Source organism: Strongylocentrotus purpuratus, unplaced genomic scaffold (genome assembly GCF_000002235.5).
Source record: "Strongylocentrotus purpuratus isolate Spur 01 unplaced genomic scaffold, Spur_5.0 spur5_scaffold_6, whole genome shotgun sequence".
NCBI lineage: Eukaryota > Metazoa > Echinodermata > Echinoidea > Camarodonta > Strongylocentrotidae > Strongylocentrotus > Strongylocentrotus purpuratus.
In genome coordinates this window covers 24,648,601-24,670,461 of record NW_022145612.1, presented here as the reverse complement: position 1 = coordinate 24,670,461, position 21,861 = coordinate 24,648,601, and the positions used below count along the sequence as shown (strand labels likewise).

Here is a 21,861-nt window from a genome sequence, read left to right as displayed (position 1 = left end):
TTCCTAGTACTCACTGTGTTTTAACATGGGTTAAAGAGAGGACGACTACACTTACTCAATGCCAAACATTAATGAAAACAAACAATCCTGGTATATAATTAGTACTATTCAGATTGCATGGCGGTAGTTGCATTTCAGAAGCATGTACTTTAGCCCTTGTACCTACAAAAGATCATATCTATTTGCGGCAAGATTTTCGAGATTATCTTCTAATATTTATTACACAGGTTCGCACAACAGGTTGTTGAGTTTGGTCTGGCACTTTGCGGTCAAGTCAAACTGTTATAAAGTATACCTAGAGTAAAAGGAGGATATTGTATACTGCTGTTAGTAACTTTTATGTATTTGAATCAATCACCTCCCTTTTCACAAATGGACCATGCATATTGAAGGTTACGTCTAAGTTTAGTTCTTTCGAGTTTCCTGGAGTTCTTTTGGATGAACAGAGAGAGGTGCTTACGCGTCTTCGGATTTGCAAAGTAGCATTGTCTACAATGGCTTTCGGCGCAGGCTTGAAGGTTCTTTTCAGCCTTGCTGCATTGGTGCTTTTCATGCAAGAAGGTAGGTTGTGGGATTTGTACTTTCTTTTCCTTCCCGACCCCTCCCCTGTCCCTATTACTGTTGCATTTTTGTTCACGCCCTAGGTTTCTTAAGTTTGTCTTCCCTAGCTTCTAAAACTCTAGTATCCAATTAGAGTCTTTAATAATTTAAACAATTTACATTTCTAGCTTTTGTCTTTGTTTTCTGTCACTTGTTTCTTTTTTTATAGATAGATATGGATCAAAATAAATTATAGGCATAACAAGATTTCGAGTTTGTGGCAGACATACACAATAAATATCTCTCTGTTTTCTTTATGCTTATTTTAATTATATAATCTATTTATTTTGATATTCATACCATGTTGTTTTCCACGACAGAATTCTTATATTTATTGGTCTTGAAATTACCTTGAAGATTTCCATACTGAATGAAACACATTCGCTTTACCTCTGGAAAGTGATTAATCCACGTTACAACACAAAAGTTCAAGTTCAAGTTCAAGTTTGATTTCCACATCTGATTTAAAAAAACACAAGTACGATTTATATACATATATACAATAACAAACGTTTAAATGAAACATCTTCAATTGAAATCATAATGTGGTGGGAAAAACAGAGGCCAATGACCTATCAAGGTTCTTCCCAAAAATAATAAAATTTACCTAAAAAGTTTCTTTAATATACTAAAAACAAGATAGAAATACAAAGATTTAAACAAAAAGTTATATACATAAAGCGACTTATCAAAATCTTGGTTTCAAGGGACTTCCGAGCTTATGGGAATTTGTATTAATATTTAAATTATAAAATAACTCTATGGGCACATTTTGGTGTGCCAATGAATGCTGCAATAAAAAAAGTTCATAGCAGGATGGCATTGCCGTAGCCAAGATTCATTTAATTATCATTTTATGTTTGTACTATACCGTTTATTTAAAGCTTAAACACTTTTTATAGGCCCTTTACCCTTTTCCATTATTCAAGTACTGAGATTTACAATATACCTGGCAATAAAACTTTTATTTCAGGTTTACCAGTAGCACGATGGTACTAGGGTAATAATATGATTTTTTTGATAGCATTGTCTTGCTCGATAATATTCATTGTAAACACGTTCGTGAAGACGAAGTGAAGTAGTTTTATAGATCCTCGTGACAAACCACTGTTTACTAAGACACAAATCAACAGTCAAGGTTAAAGTCAAAGGTTGGGAGATCTTTCTTCTGCTTTCTTTTCAATAATATATTTCGGTAATGATGACATAAATACTAAATTAAAGGAATTAGGCGAAATTTGAGCCCGCCCAAATCCATGTTCAGTACTTTGGGGAAGTGTATGTCACATCCGCATAATGTAAATTTCATTACGATCGAATAAGAACGAATTCTATTTTTCTCATTTAAACAAATAATTAGATATAGATCATTTCACGGGATAGCCTGTAAAACTAAAATAAATCAATGAGAGTCTACATCAGAAAAATACGTCTGTTCCATTTAAAAAATGGCGAGCTTTAGTAAACACATCGAATGGAGAGGTCATTCAGTTTTAATATCGTAAGTTGTGGCCCAGTTGCCAAATGAAAGTTCTCTATATGTGAGAAATATTAGCTTTAACAAAAAAATCATTTTAATTTCTCTATCTTATATTTCTTTCAAACTACCACTGACTATTTGTGATTTGTCTGCTGCTTTCCAGAAAAAAAACTTTGGATAATTCACTATACATGTATTAAACAAAATTCGATGACCCGATGAAATTTGTGGACCCCATTAGCTAATTGTCAGCTTCTATGCGTTATCCTGTAAAAAATTAAAGTACCTATCTACGTTAGCTATTTCTTAAGTTTTAGATGATTTAAATTGATGATTTAAACAAATTAAATCAAATCGAATCGAATCGAACCAAATCACAAATCAAATCAAATCAAATCAAATCAAATCTCAAATCAAATCAAATCAAATCAAATCAAATCAAATCAAATCAAATCAAACCAAATCAAATCAAATCAAATTAAATCAAATCGAACCAAATCAAATCAAACCAAATCAAATCAAATCAAATCAAATCAAACCAAACCAAATCAAATCAAACCAAATCAAATCAAATCAAATCAAATCAAACCAAATCAAACCAAACCAAATCAAATCGAATCAAATCGAATCTAGTCAAACCAATTAATTTTGTTTTGAGACAGGTTCCTGCCTGTCATGCCCGAGTGGGTGGGTACAGCGACAGGGGACATACGACTGCTACCAGTTCAAAACAGACACCACTTCATGGGACCAGGCAAGGGCTAACTGCCACACCCAAGAGGCAGACCTCACTTCACTCGATAAAGCAGGAGAAAACGTAATATTTTTACTTGCACTTAATTAGAAATGACTAATTTTAAGTAGGGAGGACTTGTCTAGGGTTCATGTACTAAGAAGAATGGCATCTACATTAATAATGTAGTCTATTCTCATTAAATGAAAAATATATACAGCTGTCCTGTGACAGCGATTTGAGGTGAAAAGGATAAACTTCTTTATTTTCAATTTAGTATATTTTGCAAAAAATTGCTATATTGAACATAGAATACACCGTGATATACATAGTGAAACGTGGTTTGATAGCAATGATAGGTACTCACTTAGCTTGTTCTAGCTATATCTCAAATAGGCTTTAATTTTAATCTATTATGACAGACAATTTTTTCTTCTTCATAGGGGCAGCTTATAATTTACCAAGAAACTGATCAGGAGTTTTGTAGACTCTTGGTTGTCGGAAAAATGCTATATATGCACGTCAAAAGGAGGTTGAAGGAGTCTGCCAAATCATTAACTACCCATTACGTGGTGAGACAGTTGCCCCATCCTTTGAAGTTTTATGATTTGACCGTTTAAAATGTATGTATCATCATGGAAGGGGGATTACTTTTTCTCTACAGGAATGGGTAATCTCTCAACTGTCTGGATCATCGATCAGGGACGATTACTGGATTGGATTAAGTGATCCCTTCGGTCATCTAGTTTATGTTTGGAGTGATGGATCAATATATGATCCAAACTTGGCGTAAGTGTTCACAATGAAGTTCACTTACATTTATTCCGCTCTATACATTCAGTAAATATCATATAACTTCAGTTGTAATACTACCATGTGTAAATGAGATTGAGAACAAAGGAGTTAAGAGCACTCATTTATTGCTGGTAATTTTTACGTGTACGTCATGAATTTTTGTTTAAGTGTACATCACCAATGTGACAAATGTATGGCACCCTTTACTTTTTAAAAGCCATTACAAAGTTAGAAGCATTTATTACTCAACAAGGAATGCATTTTCTTTTTATTTTAAATAAAAGAATAAAGCAGACGACATGTATGACATATTTTATACCCATTATTAATTTGTCCAAAATTGTTTGATTCTTGTTGAGCGAGAAGCTATGCAGATAGAGAAGCAACACCTAATTCATTGACTGTCTGATTCTGCTGAACTCGTTGACAATTTTCTTTTTCCAAACGGGTTGACATGCTTATGGAAACAGTTATACAAGCGTTAAATTTCAGGTTTCTGAAGCCTTCTTTTACATTTTCACAGACCATTTCTTTACTAAATGTTGTCTTGTGTGTCTGGTTTCAGGAACTGGGATAGCGGTCGTCCCAGTCACAGTAAGGGTACCAAGGCTTGTGTAGCCATGGGCTATAATCCGGGATGGGCCTGGCTCGACGAAGATTGTGGTTCCGCCAAGGCATATGTATGCCATAAGACACTCAGTAAGTCCATTCCAGACACGAAACTTACAAACCAAGCAAAGCTCCAATAGATTCATTAACATTTTTTAATATTATTATGTAGATTATCACTGAAATCCGGTCTTTTAATTGCATGACTGGATTTTAAAATCACCTTCACGTTGTCATTTTAATAATTCATTTTGACAACTACAATTTTTCAACGATTATAGTCACACACACATATACACGCACACACATACACACACAACATATTGCTTGTGTACATTTACTATATTTGATTTTTAATGTGCAAAACCAATCAAATCTATTGCTTTGTTAAATTTGATCATTGTTGTGGTAGGCGGCCGCATTAGTTATGAGTATGGATTCTGCATGATTGTGTCTCATCATCATTTTCCAGACCAATGTCAACATCCGTGTGGGCACATCAATAAAACACACACATGTTAAACTTTCAAGGTTAAAAAAGAACTCTTAAAAAACACGTCAAACTATTAAACACGATCAAGCTCGAAATAGTACATATATTTGTGTTTTAAGTCTTTCTCACCAGTCGTCGTTTAGAGTCAGTGAAATATGACACGACTATAGGCAAAAATTATAACAACTTAAACACCATCAAATCAATTGAAATAATTGATTTTGTTTCTCCTTCTCAATTTATGATAAAACAATTTTCATGCCTCTAACCTTAGATTATATCGTTGCATTTTTTTCGAGTTCAGCGAAACCTGTTCGGTGTGGTGAAACTAATGGATGAAACAAAGAATTTCCCAAACAATAACAAACAGTAATTGGAAAATGTCTTTTTACTTATACTGGTCTGTTTGAAAATGAGACCCTGAAAGGTTCTATCTCCCATATGCAGGCCAAAAAAAATGAAAACGTTAAATTCCAACTGCATTTGAAAGATAATACTAATTTAAAACTTCCCTAAAAAAGGTGGGGCTTGAAAATGTCTTCAAGTGGGAAAATAACGACTATTAGTTGTCAAATCGACTTTAGGGCTATAGAGCTCAAAAGTAATAGTCTTGATTTTCAGACAATTGTACCGAATGGTCATACGTTTTATGCTGCGCAAAGATTCAATCAGTTTAATCTTGGCCATCACAAGAAGTGGGTTATTGATGTAGACAAATGCTCATGTACCCTTTACAACTCTTTTCATGTATGTTACCACCAAAGAAGAAAAAAGCCAGTCAGTCACTCAATAGTGTCTGACAGTGAAGTCTAGCAAGTAAACGGGTTTCCTTGCATAATTTGAATATGAGGACACTGCTAACGTTTAAATTTCACAGATAGGACATACATGACATATTCATAATTCCTGCAAAGTTCTACAGCATTTGAGGTTGGCTGCAAAAGGGACATAGTACCTTTAAACACCTCTTACCCAAAATGAAATCATTTTCTTTGCGAGTGCAGCTCAACCTGTCCGGTGTGATGAGAGCAATGGATGGATAGAGAAATTTCAAAACTGCTACTATCTTTCAACAAAATGGATGACCTTTGACGATGCTCAGGTAAATGAAGCTAAAAAGCAATACAACTTGCAATTTTATTCAATCTACGAATAATGACAAATCCAACCTTTTGAAGATCATCGGCGATCGTCGCATCATCACACTTTTTTCTGATGTTGTTGTTGTTGCTGTGTTGTTGTTGTTATTGTTTTTGTTATTGTTGTTGTTATTATTGTTGTTGTTGTTACTGGGGTTGCTGCTGCTGCTGCTGCTGCTGTTGACGAAGATGATTGATTATCATAATATCATGTGTCTCGCAAAAAACCACGAACCCAATCAAGTTTAAATATAAAATTGAAAAACAAAATAGGTGATGGGTAACTCTCTGCGCCTGTAATATCGAGACTTTTAAAAATGTTGCATACTCGATGTGAACAATTTGAAGACAATATAAGCCCATACTCCATAATTTAGTTATGTGACATAAAAACAAACGACCAAGAGACCGACATTGCCAGTCAAGTTATGCTACGGTCACAAAGGTTCGTACGAACGATACTTTCACTATGAACAGGACAGACAAAGAAAGTGGACAAAATATTCAGTTCCTAAGGTAGACAAAGGAACATCCCTTCACTGCTATTATGTAAAAAGGTGAATATGCATGTGACAGTCCTGTTCTACACATTTTTACATAATAGCAGTGAAGGGCAGGCGCGTAGCCAGAGTTTGATGTTTCGGGGGGGGGGGGGCACATACATGTAATCGATCGAGGTCAAAAAAAGGGGTCTACAAAATTTCAACCGATCCTGGAAATTTTAGGGGGGCACGTGCCCCCCCCCCCCCGTGCCCCCCCCCCCCCTGGCTACGCGCCTGGTGAAGGGATGTTCCTTTATCTACCTGAGGAACTGTATATTTTGTCCGCTTTCTTTGTTCGTCATATTCATAGTGCCTTGTTGTGTTGAGTTTCATAAATACCTCTTTTCGTCAGGAATTATGCACGCGTTCTGATGCTAACCTTATCGACATTGCTGATGAAGATGAGCAGATGTTACTTGTAGAATTTGTAGAAGAAGCCAAGAGTTATCTATGGATCGGATACAAAACAATAGTAAGTATACCTGAACAATACACAAAATAAATTGTATTCATTAGTCAAAGAAAGAAATACAATAAGCCATTGGTACAATCATAGATACCACACCCCATGGAAGATCAGCAGTGTCGTGCCTGGCACAGCTGAATATGGGCTATCCAGCCGTTTTATTGACGTTATGTATATATATATATATATATATATATATATATATATATATATATATATATATAATATATATATTATATGTTTGTTTTTAAAACGGAAAATAAATACTAATAATAATAATAATATTGGATTCTTATATAGTGCACGTATCGACCTTGCAAGGTCCTCAAGGCGCTCCAACATTACCCGGCTATGCTAGGCTGCCGATTCGACGCTCACAGCATTTAAAGGAATTTCTTCCTACCGGTACCCATTTAACACCTGGGTGGAGAGTGGCAAATGTAGATCAATATCTTGCCAAAGGACATTAGTGCCGCGGCGGGACTCGAACCGTGGACCTTGTGATCGACAGTCCGGCGACGTTTCCACTCATCCACGACACCTCTACTATACTATACTATAGCTAAAGATTGGCCTGGAAAGTTGTGTCACTATGGAGCTATATTTTACGATGTTGGTTTCAAAGCATAACATACTCAAGGAGAAAATGGTATTAAATAGACGGATCCACTAAATATGACGAGCTTGGAAAACATTTTATGGTTTAAATAGAGTGTATTCAAGAATTGGATAAAGCTGAGGAGGAAATGTTCTGTGGACACAACAAAATGAGGGAATGTTTAACGTTGGCAGGAGGAATAAGGGAACGGCAAAATGAGAAGATGATGACCAAAGCCCTTGCACATAGACATCCAAGCAATAAACGCCTTGTAACAGAAACTCGTACACACGAATACACCCACAAAGCTGTGTTTTCATCATGTTCGTCTGCTTACAACAATACAATACCAAAACAAATTCTGGTCATTCAACAAGAAATATATTCGTCTTTAACACACTAGATAACCTTGATTCTTCTTGATTTCATTTTTGTTTCTACTTCACATCAGGCTGGAAGGGATAATTTCAAGTGGACATCAGGACTCGAAACAGGTTTCGAACAATGGGCTGTGAATGAACCGAATATGGAGTAAGTACACATGTATCTCGAAAAAAAGATATAATAAGCGTTACCAAATTTTTATTTTATTGTAAATTAATTAAAGTATTACCAACTTAATAATACAAAATGATTTTAACAACACATTCGTCAATTTTTTTTTTTTTTTTTTGGGGGGGGGGGTATTTTTTTCCCGCTTGTTTGTTTATCTTTTGCATTTTTCTATTTGATAATGCTTACCTTGTAATATTTTCTCTCCCTCCCATCTCCCTCCCTTATCTCTCTCTCTCTCTCTCTCTCCCTCCCTCCCTTCTCTCTCTCTCTCCCCTGTCTCTCTCCCTCTCTCTCTCTCTCTATGTCGGTCTATCAACCACCCCTCGTTCTCTCAGTGCTCTTGAGAAGTGTACTCAGGCGAGATATCAGGACACTGGGACAGGTAACTGGTCGACGACAGACTGCCAGTGGACAAGGAGATTTATTTGCGAGAAACCAACTGGTAATTAGATATCTATGTTCCAGCCAATTATGTTTTTATCTCTCATACAGAATAGGAAGAAAAGGTGTAAAACTATGTCATTCTTCCCATACATATCGTACTTTGAGTATTGAGATAATTCACGTTCTAAAACTGAACAGTAATCCGGTCATACTTCTCTTTATCTTGTCTGTCTATATATACATCTCCGTTACTATAGGCATGTATATGTTATTACACAGGGTCTATTTCGACAATACAGCACTGAAATGTGTTGATAGGCCTAATTTTTCGTATCAAGATATTAACATTGCAAGAAATCTAGCTTTTAATCGAATAAGATTTGAATCTGAATCGTATCTTTTTCTCTAACGCTCTCTCTCTCTCTCTCTCTCTCCTTCTCTCTCTCTCTCTCTCACTCTCACTCTCACTCTCCCGTTTTTGTTTTTCTTGTTCACCTTCTTCTTATACTTATTATTATTATAATTTCCCTTACCCTCTTTCTCTCTCTCTCTCTCTCTCTCTCTTTCTCTCTTTCTTTCTCTCTCTCACACACACTCTTTCTTAACCCTGTTAATCCCGATATCATTCACGCGCCCATTCATTTTTGTTTTCATTACATCTCTCTCTCTGTCTATTTTACATCCTATCAGGTATGTGTTATCCAGGCTGGCGGATATACGATGGTTACTGCTATCAGATGGTTGCATACTCACCTACCACGTGGGTGGATGCCAAACAGCAGTGTGAAGCACAGGGTTCCACCTTACTCACCATCAAAGAGTAGGCCATCGATAAATCAATACATTCTACTTTTATCTATCCAATAAAGCCATTAAGGTCCATGAAGTTCTTTACTTGATCTATAATGTTTTCTTGATAAAAGTGTGTCCTGACATGTTAGTAAGGCGCTGTGGCTCAGTGGTAGAGCAGTGGTCTCGCAACCGAGAAGAACTAGGTGCGAAACCAATTCGATGCGCTAGTGCCCTTTGTCATTAGGCAGTATTCATTACCACGTCCTTGTAGAGGAGTAAAAGCCATCGATCCCCTGGCTGCTTGCTTACTTTCAAGCATAAACATGCTTTTTGGGGGAATTCAGCTAAAACCAACCAACCAACCAACCCCCAACAATATTTATTCTACATTTTATCAGATTGATGTTTAAGAAATCTACTACCCAGGTATTATCTACGGACAATTAACCGAGACACCTACACCCGGACAACTACACCCAGACATCCATCCCGGGCATGTACACCTGATATGTACACTCGGGCAACTATTACGGGCAATAATTCCTAGGACAATTGCCCTTGTTACACAGGAATTAGGCTACCCTCTGATAAATACCCCCAAATACCCTAAAACAACTATCTAGCATGGTTGTTGGAGAGCCACCTGTGTGAATAGTCCTAGGTTATTGTCCTACAGGGTATTGTCTGGAGTTATAGTCAAGGGGTTGGTTATCCTAGAATAGTAACTTATTTTTAATTGAAATCATAGGTCTACGATATGGATCGTAAAAAGGGAAACATTATGACCGTTGATCTTTGTTATCTTTTAATATCCGATATTTTATTTTTCTTAGTGAAAAGGAGCAGGACTTCATCAATGAACAGCTACCCGTCCTCTGGCAAACTGGAATCTCAAACATTTGGCTGGGGATCTCAGGTGAGTAAGATTTCCCACATACTGCTAAAGTGTTCAGTTAGCAGCAGACACGCCTAGCTATTTAGTTTATTCATCGGGGGGGGGGTCATCGTTTACTCATTCGCTGACACACATTGTGCTGTGACTTTTGCTGTCATGGAGCATGTTGGTCCCACAGCTTCCATCTCCCCACTCTTTTGGTTGGAGGTCAGTTGGCTTTTAGTAGGTTTTTTAAAAGAATTGTCATTTGATCACTAATTTGATTGCAGGCGGATGGCTGTACCAGTCAATATTTTGTTTCTTCATCAAACTCAAAACGAATAATTAAAATGCATATGTTCCTCATGTTCAAATCTGTTGTTTTAGAGAAGGTTCACTTTTGTGAAATCACTATTATGATCGAGCTGTCCTGCTCCTCCATTTTAACGCCACTGACATTATGGTGTTGAATTTACTAAATATGTATCCGTTTGTTAAATCAATGAAATGTAAACTCACCTTCTTTAGGCGGTCAGCTTTTAAATAATGACTTTTGTGTATAGTCTGACTGTAATACATATACCATGTTGCAATTCAAACTGGGGTTGTTCTCTTTTCAGATACCATTACAGACGGAGAAATGAAATGGACAGACGGAACGGCGTATGATGATACAGCTTACCAGAACTGGCCCGCTCACAAGAAACCGGCTAACAGGGAGGATGAGGCACAATGCGGATCTATTTATGCTGGTATACAGCCCCTTTTCCTCCACATTTTTCTAAAAAATTTCTAAAAAGTTTAAGCTAGTTTGACCAGGAGGGATTAGACCTCCCTGCATGGTCACTGACATGTGGTTATCTCATCAAATCAGCTCTCAATTAACATAAGAAAAAAGGGGGACCAATGGTCACCGATTAGGCATTGTTTGCTATATAGAGGGCGCAAGTAGCTATATATAGTGCAGAGGAGCTTTACACGGAGTTATGAGGATGAAAACAGCAGTCAGCATGTATGAATCACTTTATTGGTAACACATTTGAGAAAAAATATGTACATACTAAGTGCTTGTTTTCCTGTTGAACCCTAATAGTCAATAATTTTCCAGTACTCATTATCCGAATTATATAGAAACGGCTCTATTTCTGGATGATAAGTACAAACACTGCGACATTGTTTTTATATTGAAATGAACGCATTTATAAAAATCCCAACATGCTTTTGCAATGTTCATTGGCCGATTGGAACGAACATCTCTACATGTACCAGTGGAGTACCACAACAAGCTTTTACAACTTTTTACTTAACTTTCAACAACTCTCTATTGAAACTTATTCACAACCTCATCTTATTGATTTTCATTTTTGTGGCTTTCCACAGGTTCTTCGATTGGGCAGTGGGATTATGGTGACTGTTTCAATCTCTTTGACTACTCCTGCAAGATTCGCGAAGGTAATAGGGACTTTTAGATTCGCACGAAGACAATGTGGATTGCTACGATGGACGTCCTTTTAATGCACTGCCTTGAATGGAAGTCAAACGTATCAGTCCACGCAAATCTAAAAGTCCCTAATGTTTCAATTCAAGTAACCCTATTCAATACTGAAGCCGAGTGGCACTATAATGAAGTTTCGTCGAAGCATTTCCAAAACTCTTTTAGAATTATGTTGGAGCATGTTAGGCAAATATTCCTAATGCTAAAAGTGTACTGGCTTTTACAGCTAAAACGAAATAATGAAGAGTGGTTGGGGAGAGGAAGGGAAGAGAGAGAGAGGGGGAGAGAGTTGGGGAGGGGGTAGAGGGAGGGGGTAGAGGGAGGGGGAGGGAGGCCGGGAAGGGAATGGGAGAAAAGGGAGATTGTGAGGAATTGAAGCTATGAGGTGAAATATGAACATCGGCACATTTAGAATTAAATGATACATAATATTGTGTATTACAAATTAGTTTTTCTTTTCTTTTCTTGCAAACAAAAATCTTTCAATAGGATCAAAGACCACTCTTTAATGTTTCGCTTTCCTTTCAGGAGCGCCCATAACGCCCGTTGATCCTGAGAAACGTAAGTATATAACACATTGTTGATGATGTCTATGTTACTCATAATATGAGATTGATTTGCCATTTCTTTTTAACAAGAGCAGTAGCAATACTCATCAGACGCCTTTTTGTAATAAGAATCTAAATTCATTACTTGTTTCAAACAGATATTGGCGAAATGAATACCTGATTTTGGAAAATGTTTCATTCAATGTTCGTAAATATATTGATTTTCAAAACTTTGAATTACATTTGCCTCATACTGCCAATGATCGCGAGGACTTTCGTAACATCAACCTAAGTCAATTTCAATCACTTTTCCATCACCTTGAGTTGATTCTTCGAAAGGCTCTGCAGAGAGAGAGTGTATAAGTTCCGAGATGATTGACATCTAAGTTTATGCTACGGTCATCGTACGAATTCCAGAGTTCGTGGAGATCCGTAAATGGGACATAGTTTCTTATACGGAGTTCGTACGGACGCCGTTTTTTTTTCTCGTAAGAATGCCTTGAGGTCTTCTTACGTCAGACTTACGGTCATCCTACGAAATGCACGAAAATCTTGCGTGGTTCTTACGAACGGTCTACGAACGCTGGTTTCGTATGGCCTTCTAAGAAGATCTTATGAAATGGTCTAAAGATCATTCGTACGGCGTTCGTAGCAGTTCGTAATGGTGTTTGTGACCGAGGCTTTACATTGATTATCAAGTGCAATTCATTTTTCAGCGACTGGATATTGTCCGGCAGACTGGTATTTCTACAACGATTTCTGCTATTTCGTGGATGAAGGAGACGGGGTTACTTATGCCGAATCACAACAAAACTGCAACCAGAAGGGAGGCAAGCTTGCAAGCATCCACAGTACAGAGGAAATGTCATTCATAGAATGTAAGCTATTGCAAATATTGTTATTAGTTCTGCATGACATGTATTGCAATTATCATTACTTACTACGATATTATTAAAATCACCTTTTTCATCACGTAGTTGACGCAATCAACGCGCGTCACATTTGGTGTATCATGACTCGGTCATGCGGATTCCGTATCAATTCCGCAATTTACAACCTGCATCCTCTCCGCTTCATTGTCGCAATCTCTCATTCATTTAAACATCTGTGTGGGGAAAAGTAATGTACATGAAATGCCCTATCTAAAGACATACGCGCCCAATAAAAAGCACCTCCTACGAAGTGTTCAACTCCTATTGGTGTAGCGTTCATGTAATTTAGAAAATGATTCTTTCTTACTCTTTACAATCCTTCTTGTGGCCGTTATCATTGACATGTCGTGACGAATATTAGGTATCATTTATATCCGCAGTAGTGACATACCATAGTTATTTTTTATAAAAAATTAAATATTTTGTTTTCCTTAAAAAAAAAAAAAAATCGTTAAATTAATTGGTAATATATTGTTATGTATTATGCTGTGTTATGTAGATATCTATTGTAGAAATACATGCATGTAGTTTGCCATTTATGCCATAAATTCTCTATAAAAATGATTTGTCGGCACAATCACCATAATTATTGTTTAATACATATTTGTAGTGCACCTTCAAGCCAATGACTACTACGTGGGACTGACTAGAAAGGGAACTGGAATTAATGATTTCCAATGGACAGACGGCACACAGGTACCTTTCATATCATTGTGTTAAACGTTTTTAAACCTCTTCAACATTCACATAATCTTATTTCAGAGATTTGGACAGCCCTTGCCCATTTTGTCATGAGTCTGTCACTGTTCTTACATTACAATTTAGACGATCATTTTTATTACAACACATAGGTCAGTCAAACCTCACAAGGGTATCTCTAAAGAAACACAAAATAAAAAACATGTTCATCTGTATACTGCACGAAGATGACATTGTATATCACATATGTCATGTGGAAAAGGGAAATAAAGTTATTTTTTTAACTTATTACAAAAAGTTTCATATTAAGATAAGCTAGATCGACATCATGAATTTTCATTATTCGACGAAATATTCGCCTTGTCTTGAGTAATTGCCAATTTTTACTTTCTGGACAGACCTCTCTCTAGATAGTAAAATTAATTAGATTTCATTTTCTAAAGTTTTTAACTAATTAATCCCAATGTTTGAGCTTAATTTAGATATACACTTGCGAAATGTGTAGCTTTCAACAATACTGTCAATATATATATTTATATCCGTTGCCGTGGTAACAATTTCTTGTTTTCCCACAGTATGATTACCACAATTGGGATATTGGAGAACCAAATGACTATGGTAACGGCGAGGATTGTGTTCATGTTAGAGGGCCTTATACCAATCCATCGGGTGTGTGGAACGACATCTCGTGTGACAGAGAGTATGCTTCTATCTGCAAAAAAGCAGCAGGTATTTAACTAAAATAAATTTGTTTTTCTTCTAAAACATAAAAAATGAATAATTATTCCGCAACTTTAAAGTAAAACTGTCCACATGTGATTCCTTATGATTACTTTTTGAATTGTGTTTTTCAAAACTCAACACTGGAGAATGGATGGTTGCTCGAAAGAAAAATCAAGTAAGGTCATATTGGGGAGCGGAGTCGATTCGTTTAATAATTAAAATTATTTTTCAAGAATACATTTGTGTTTCATCTTTAGTTGACCTCTTTTTATGCATTTTTACAGATGCGACAACTCCACCCCCTCCGACTAATCCACGTGAGTAAAATAAGGCATTCTTTACGATATGATACATTGACAGCCTCAGAAATAACTTACCGACTTCTTTGTAGTTTTTAGGCTGTTGCGGAATTGTATTTCAAAAGATTTAAAGATCTATGATTCAAATTAGCGAAGCCTTTTTGATTTATAATTTGTTGGTAATAAAATGAAATAAAAATGTAACTTATTCTACCCGTACACTAATTATAATAAGATACATTTCCGTATATTTTTTTTAGACCACGATGTCTAATTCATGTCAAACTGAAAAATAAAGAGATATGGCATGCACTGATTATTTATGATCAGCTTTACAGGAACTAGATCAAATTGATTAGTCAAATACTCAAATATAAAAGAAAGAGCTGCGTTCAAGGGGAAGTTTTAACCAAAATGGAAACAAAATTAAAGGGCCAGGGAAGAAAGATAGGAGAAGGAAATGATTCTTCGGTTCATCTCGGCCGCTTCGCCCTCTCGTATCTCATCTAGGTTGTAGTAATGCCAGTGCCCCTGCACTGACCGAGAACGTACGCTACGTCATTGTAAACGATTAAAGTTGAAATCACATAAATATGTCGCCATTTTACATGTTTTATCTAGCTAATGTGGCATGTTACGAGCCTTTCCAGCAGTATAAAGGCAATGCAATAGTGACGGTAGATGGGGATCTCTGTTACAATTGGAAAGACGCGAACAGAGAGTACAATCCTATCGACTACCCCGATAAAGGTAAGTTGATTTATTAGAGCTAATTTTCTATTTTTTATATGATTTGCATGTTCAAGGGATATTTATGGAATCAACTTACAGACATTATTTTTACATAATCACAATCGACAAATAGAAAGCAAAGGGTCTTTCATCACAAGTCGTAACGGCTTTAGAGGGAGGGGTTAAACGCAAGGCACATGTAGAATATGAATACAACAACCTCCATGCCCCCATCTCCCCCCCCCCCCCCCCCAAGAAAAAAACATGAGTATCAGACTGACAATTTTAATATATATTTTCAATTAGTGGAATATTGAGAGATAAATAACAAATAAAATGGCGGCATTTTTGAAGACATCTGTACATTACGCCGTAGAGTCGTCAGCAGGAAAATGAAATCGTCAAAACTTGGCTCGTTAACTTGCAAACTGTCTACCATTTCATCATGAACGCTATTGTTGATTCTTGTAAGATACTTTCAGCTATGATTTATGAAATTCTCGGATCAAGTTTGTTTTGCTTACAATTTTTTAAATTTTTAATATGACCAATTGTCCTCAGGGCGATACCCACCCCATTTTTAGATTTTTTTTTTTTTTTTAATAGATTTCTTAGATTTGGTTTGAAATTCATTCTTAAAGAAATGTCTTACGTCATTTACTTTCTTTTGACTCTATAGATTTAACGGAGAACTACTGTCGGAATCCAAACAATGCTGCCAAGCCTTGGTGTTATGTGGACTTCGGTTTTAAAGACTGTGATGTTCCTCAATGCGACGGTAAGATGTATATTTCAGGGTCGATGATCACGCTGATGTAGGGAGCAGCATTAAATAATTGATTGACAAATAAATCAGCATATTTGAAGCTATTTAGACATGTTTTTGTTAAAGAATAATTTAGCTGTAACTATTTTATTCTCATTATGTAATAGTTCATCGTCATGATTTGTGAGCAACTTCAGGAATTGAACCAGAAGATAGTCGAAGAATACCGAATCACCGGAGTGCATTACTAAATTATTTGTTGTTAAAACCATTGTTTTTCATGTCAATAAAGAATCATACCTTTCGTATAATTTGTGAGGTATTCCTAATTTGTACTGAATTTTCTGTTCGTATTGATAGCAAGCTAGTCTTTGACCGTATTTGCCTTTAAAAATTATACCAATACCCTTTCTCTATTAATGCAGCTCCTGTAGACTGTTATGAAGGTGATGGGTACTTGTATCGAGGAAAGGTGGCCCAGACTCAGAATGGTAGTAATTGTCTGGCTTGGGCCTCGCTTGACGATTCAGCTTATTACAGACCTGGTAACTTTCCAGAAGAAGGTAAACGTTCTCTTTTTGCTTAATCCCTTTGTCAGCCCTTTCCTCTTTATTTTACTTCTTTAAACCCGATTTCAATCCCTTTGTGTGCTATTTTAATCCTTTGTGTTATATGTCTCCTCAGTTTTTTTCCCTTTTTGAGATTGTATATTCAAATGAAAAATAAATATATAAACAAGAACTGGAAGGTGTAGATTTGTTCTCTAATCTTACATAAGACAAACAGAAAGGATACTTCACTCTAATTTAAAGAGAATGTTAATTTGTGGGAAGACCAAAATGATGCTGGTGAGTATTTTTCTTTCACGTGGTCTCATATTATTAGAAGCCTAGTATAACTAGAATGTATTTGTAACTTTTTGTTTTGTTGAATATGTAATTGTTTATCATTGTATTTTGATTGTTATAGCGCTTAGAGACTTCGGTGGTAAGCGCTGTACAATCATCGTTTTTTATTATTCCAGTATTACACTGTCGCTCATAAAGGTGGAATATTTTTTTTTTATCCCAATTTATGGAATTATTTTATAAATTATTTAAAAATAATAGATCGAGATAATAGTATACATTCTCAGATTTTATTGAATAATAATTTGCCAATGTGTGTTTTGCGTGACTGCTAAAGCATGTGTATGCTACAATGCTTATCAACTAGGGGACATATGCCCTTAAGTCACAAATGACAGTAATGAGGATTAATGCCCCACAAAAGGGCACTAATGTAGCACATCGACACGGTTTTGATCCTGGGGCCTCACAGTTACGAGGCCATTGCTTTGTCACCGAACCATGACTGTACGCAGCGGGGGCTAGGGTAGGGGGCAGTTTCCATAAATTTAAAAAAAAAACAGAAAATGCAATAAATTTTCAATAATTTATTGCATTTTACCCCGGTTCCCAACATAAAAAAATCTTCTGTGTGCCCATGCCTTGAGCCATAATGCTTGGCCATCCAGAGGATTTTTTTATGTTGGGGACCGGGGTAAAATGCAAAAAATTATTGAAAATTTATTGCATTTTCTGCGTTTTTTTAATTTTATGGAAACTGCCCCCTACCCTAGCCCCCTCTGCGTACAGTCATGGTTCAGTGACAAAACAATGGCCTCATAGCTGTGAGGCCCCAGGATCAAAACCGTGTCGATGTGCTATATATTAGTGCCCTTTTGTGGGGCATCAATCCTCATTACTGTCATTTATGACTTGAGGGCGTAGGTCCCCTAATTAATAAGCATAGTAGCATACAAATGCTTTAGCAGTCCCGCAAAACACACATTGGCAAATTATAATTCAATAAAATCTGAGAATGTATACTATAATCTAGATCTATTATTTTTAAATAATTTTTAAAATAATTCCATAAATTGGGATAAAACTAAAATATTCCACCTTTATGAGCGACAGTGTATTATTAACCATGAACCCGTGCTAAAAATTCATATACGTCTGTTTTCCCCTTTATTTTTAAACAGCTTATTATCTTTCATAATGTTTTAAATATCGTACATCATCAATCTACAGTTAAGAATCACTTATATGATACCTCCAATAATTTATTTACCAGTGACATGTCCGATGTCTGTGAATTGATGTTGAAGTGAGCCACCCTTTTCCCGATCGACAGAAGATGCCGTTTTGGCGATCTCCTCATCATTAAATGAGCTGATGGTCTTATTTTGTTCTTTGTTTGGTCTTTATTTCGCAATTAGTCAGAATTAGCTTTTGGGGGGCCATACAAATCTAAACCATCTTGATAGTAACCTTGTTCAACACTTTACATCAATAGACAAGTTGGAAGGGGATAACCTGTAAAACCGTCTCTTGCTCAATATATGTTGTTCAAATATATATAATACAACATCATGATGAACTTGTTAAGCAATTGACATCACTATACAGGTTTGGAGGGAAATTACTGCCGCAACCCATCCGGGAGCGGAAGCGGACCATGGTGCTACTATCACAAAGACACATTTTGGTACACGTCTTCAAGTTGTGGAATTCCCAAGTGTCAGAGTAAGTATCCTTATTCTGACAACTACTACTTCGGCACAAAATATTGCTTCAAATCTTTCAAAAGGGCTCTATTCTTAAATACATAAAATGAATATTGCAGACAGAGAGAGATAGAGATAGAGATCGAGAGAGGTAGAGAGAGAGAGGGGAGGAGAGAGGGGGAGAGAGAGATAGAGACAGAGAGAGACACAAAGAGAGAGAGAGAGACAGAGAGAGAGAGAGAGAGAGAGATGGGAGAGAAATGGTAAATTATTCCTCAAAATAGCTCCTATTGTTTACATTAACAGATATCTCTCTTTAATCTTTTTGATATTGTAGAAAAAAATAATGGTAAATTGATGAGACCATAAAATATCTTTGGCGCCGTGGTACTATATTAGTAATATTACATTTTTATATCTCAATGGCTTCTGGAAAAAATTAAAGCAATGCTATTTGAGCTTTGTTCTAAAGACCCACGGCTACTGAATAAGTATGTTATCTTTTTAAAGGGCTATCTTTTTTTGAATAGTGTTTTTTAGGGAGGGACGGTGTCTGTGAACGAAGGAGGGGCATACTCTGACACTGTCTTCACTACCCTGGATATTCTAATGAGGGTATTTTCTGGAAGATAACATATAAATTACACATAAACGATACTATACATACAGGGTATACTAAACATGTGCACGTCACCTTTTTCGCTTATCCTACGCAGCTACTGGTTGCTACGAGGGAAACGGTGCCAACTATAGAGGGACGGCGAATGAAGGGGAGAACGGGAATACATGTGTTAAATGGGAAGACGCGACAGCCCAGCCATACAACCCTACGTTATATCCTTTAGCTGGTATGTATTGCTTTACAGAATCTACTTGTTTGGGGGCTATGATAATGATAATAATAATAATAATAATAATGATGATGATGTTAATAACGATGATAATAATAATAATTATTATTATAATAATATTAACGATTATAATTTAAAAAAATAATGATAATAAAAATAAAAATAATAATGATAATAATAATAATAATAATAACACCAACAACATTAACAATAATAATACAAATAATAAAATTTGTTTACCCAGCATATTCAGCTACAGCACCAACGCTAAATATTCTTGCCGAGGGCCCTTCATTATTACCCTTGTAATTGCCAGGTACCCATTTACACTTCTACACTGGAGAGGGGCATAATGATGTAATTTCATGCCAAAAGACGTTAGTGTCGGGCTGGGATTCGAACCCCTATCCCTTGGATAGAGAGTCAAGGGATTGATCCACTATACCACGACATCTCTGAAAAAAATAAAGAAAAAAATATTACTTTATTTAACTCGTTAATTTCACAAATAGGCCTATGTGTTTTTACATTTATGATCGGTTCATATATACTTTGCCTTTGAGCCTTGAGTTTGTTATGTCTTGTTTCTGTTTAGTTTTGTTTCGATTTGTCTCTGCAATCGTTGAATATTGTTATTTGTGTTATGATTCCAGTGTACTCGCATGATTTAAAGATTATTTGATGTTTACTGAATATATGATAGGTTTGGATGATAATTACTGTCGCAACCCAAGCCAAGACACAGAGCCTTGGTGTTACGTAACCGACGATCAACAGGGTCTCGTGCAGGAGTATTGTATTGTGCCACATTGTGCCAGTAAGTAGCCTTGTTTAATAATAATAATAATAATAATAATAATAGGCATTTTTAGAGCGCCGTCTATCTAGAAATTCTATTCCGAGGCGCATTTATTATTACCCCGGTTTTAGCCTAGCTGCCATTACAGTGCTCTAGCATTTCAAGGAATTAATTCCTGCCAGGTACCCATTTACCTCGGCTGGGTCGGGTGTGGCAAATGAAGATTAATGCCTTGCCAAAAGACATTAATGCCGTATCGGGAATCGAACCACGACCTTTGAATTTCAAGTCAAGTACTTAAACCACTCGGCTACGACACTTCTTCATACCGTGTCTTTCATGAAATTGAAAACTGACTATCAATTTCCCATCAACTACTAGACGTATGACGATGTCTTGATGAATATGTAGCATTCATTTCATAGAACATTAAATTCATCGTGTCTGATAAAAAAATTGATTAAAAAGAGTCCCGGGTTTAGCTCCTGGACATATAATCACAACATGATGGTTCTATATACATGGTCGAATCACCATTTTCTTAACATGTCGAATGCTTCTACCCCAAAAATGTTTACCCTGACTGTTTTATTTGCAGACTTCCAGATCAGATCTCTCAGTCGGCACCAAGATTAATATTTAGAAATTCGTAACTTGTCAAATGTATTTGCACATAGAGGTAGTCAAAAATATAAGTGCATAGTCAAGTACTTATTCTTGCAACAACGAAAAAAGATGGAATAAAAAACGAAGGGATCTTTCATGAAACAAATTAATCCTATTTACTAAAAAAAGATTTTATTTTTTTTTTGTGGTTTTTTTTGGTTTTTTTTTTTTTTTTTTTTTTTTAAACATAAGTTGTAGTCAATTTCATGTTTGAATCATAAGGGGCTTTATGAATATTTTTTTCATGTATAACAACAGCTGAAGTTGGATGCTATGTCGGGAAAGGCATGTCGTACCGTGGAAACGCCAATTACGTCACTATAGGACGAACTTGCTCTGACTGGGTTGATTTTATCAACGAATTTTACCCTGGTAAGCATATTTGAAGGTCTAGTTCTAATGAACTAAACTTTCTAAACATATTCTCATTCTCACTAATTAATAGGATTATACTTTTATGATCAATAACACTTCTTCCTTCTAGTTAGTCCGTGTTTTTTTTTTTCCTTTCTCATACTTATCTGCCCTTTTTCTCTATACTACAATTTCTAGGAATTAGACGGGTGTACATTGATATGTACCCGTAGCACCTCGTTATACCGTAGATAATGTGAATGTTTTAATACCAATATTAAAACGTCTGTTTATTTCTTGATAATAAGATTTAACTATATGAGTAAATTGGGCAGAGTACGTTGTGTGATGTAGAGCTTCTTTCTAAAAAAGATTACCCTTGC

At 36.1% G+C, this 21,861-nt stretch overlaps 2 protein-coding genes across 2 annotated transcripts in view; both read left to right on the top strand.

The window, feature by feature from the left end:
* Nucleotides 1–494: 494 nt before the first annotated feature.
* On the top strand, nucleotides 495–11,529 carry LOC115929857 (C-type mannose receptor 2-like). Its single transcript, XM_030999933.1, has 12 exons — nucleotides 495–561; nucleotides 2,743–2,897; nucleotides 3,478–3,602; nucleotides 4,174–4,307; nucleotides 5,715–5,812; nucleotides 6,744–6,863; nucleotides 7,907–7,986; nucleotides 8,346–8,452; nucleotides 9,085–9,214; nucleotides 10,020–10,102; nucleotides 10,681–10,812; nucleotides 11,441–11,529. The coding sequence occupies exons 1-12, from the start codon at nucleotides 495–497 to the stop codon at nucleotides 11,527–11,529; spliced, it is 1,320 nt and encodes a 439-aa protein (XP_030855793.1).
* A 1,296-nt stretch (nucleotides 11,530–12,825) lies between these two features.
* LOC100893009 (macrophage mannose receptor 1) overlaps nucleotides 12,826–21,861 on the top strand; it is a 47,240-nt gene continuing 38,204 nt past the window's right edge. The window contains exons 1-11 of the mRNA XM_030999932.1: nucleotides 12,826–12,981; nucleotides 13,646–13,731; nucleotides 14,310–14,463; nucleotides 14,742–14,774; nucleotides 15,378–15,506; nucleotides 16,168–16,266; nucleotides 16,680–16,817; nucleotides 18,711–18,827; nucleotides 19,525–19,656; nucleotides 20,363–20,476; nucleotides 21,383–21,496. Coding sequence (XP_030855792.1) covers nucleotides 12,966–12,981; nucleotides 13,646–13,731; nucleotides 14,310–14,463; nucleotides 14,742–14,774; nucleotides 15,378–15,506; nucleotides 16,168–16,266; nucleotides 16,680–16,817; nucleotides 18,711–18,827; nucleotides 19,525–19,656; nucleotides 20,363–20,476; nucleotides 21,383–21,496 — 1,132 coding nt within the window. The 5' untranslated portion in view covers nucleotides 12,826–12,965. The remainder of the gene's footprint in view (nucleotides 12,982–13,645; nucleotides 13,732–14,309; nucleotides 14,464–14,741; nucleotides 14,775–15,377; nucleotides 15,507–16,167; nucleotides 16,267–16,679; nucleotides 16,818–18,710; nucleotides 18,828–19,524; nucleotides 19,657–20,362; nucleotides 20,477–21,382; nucleotides 21,497–21,861) is intronic.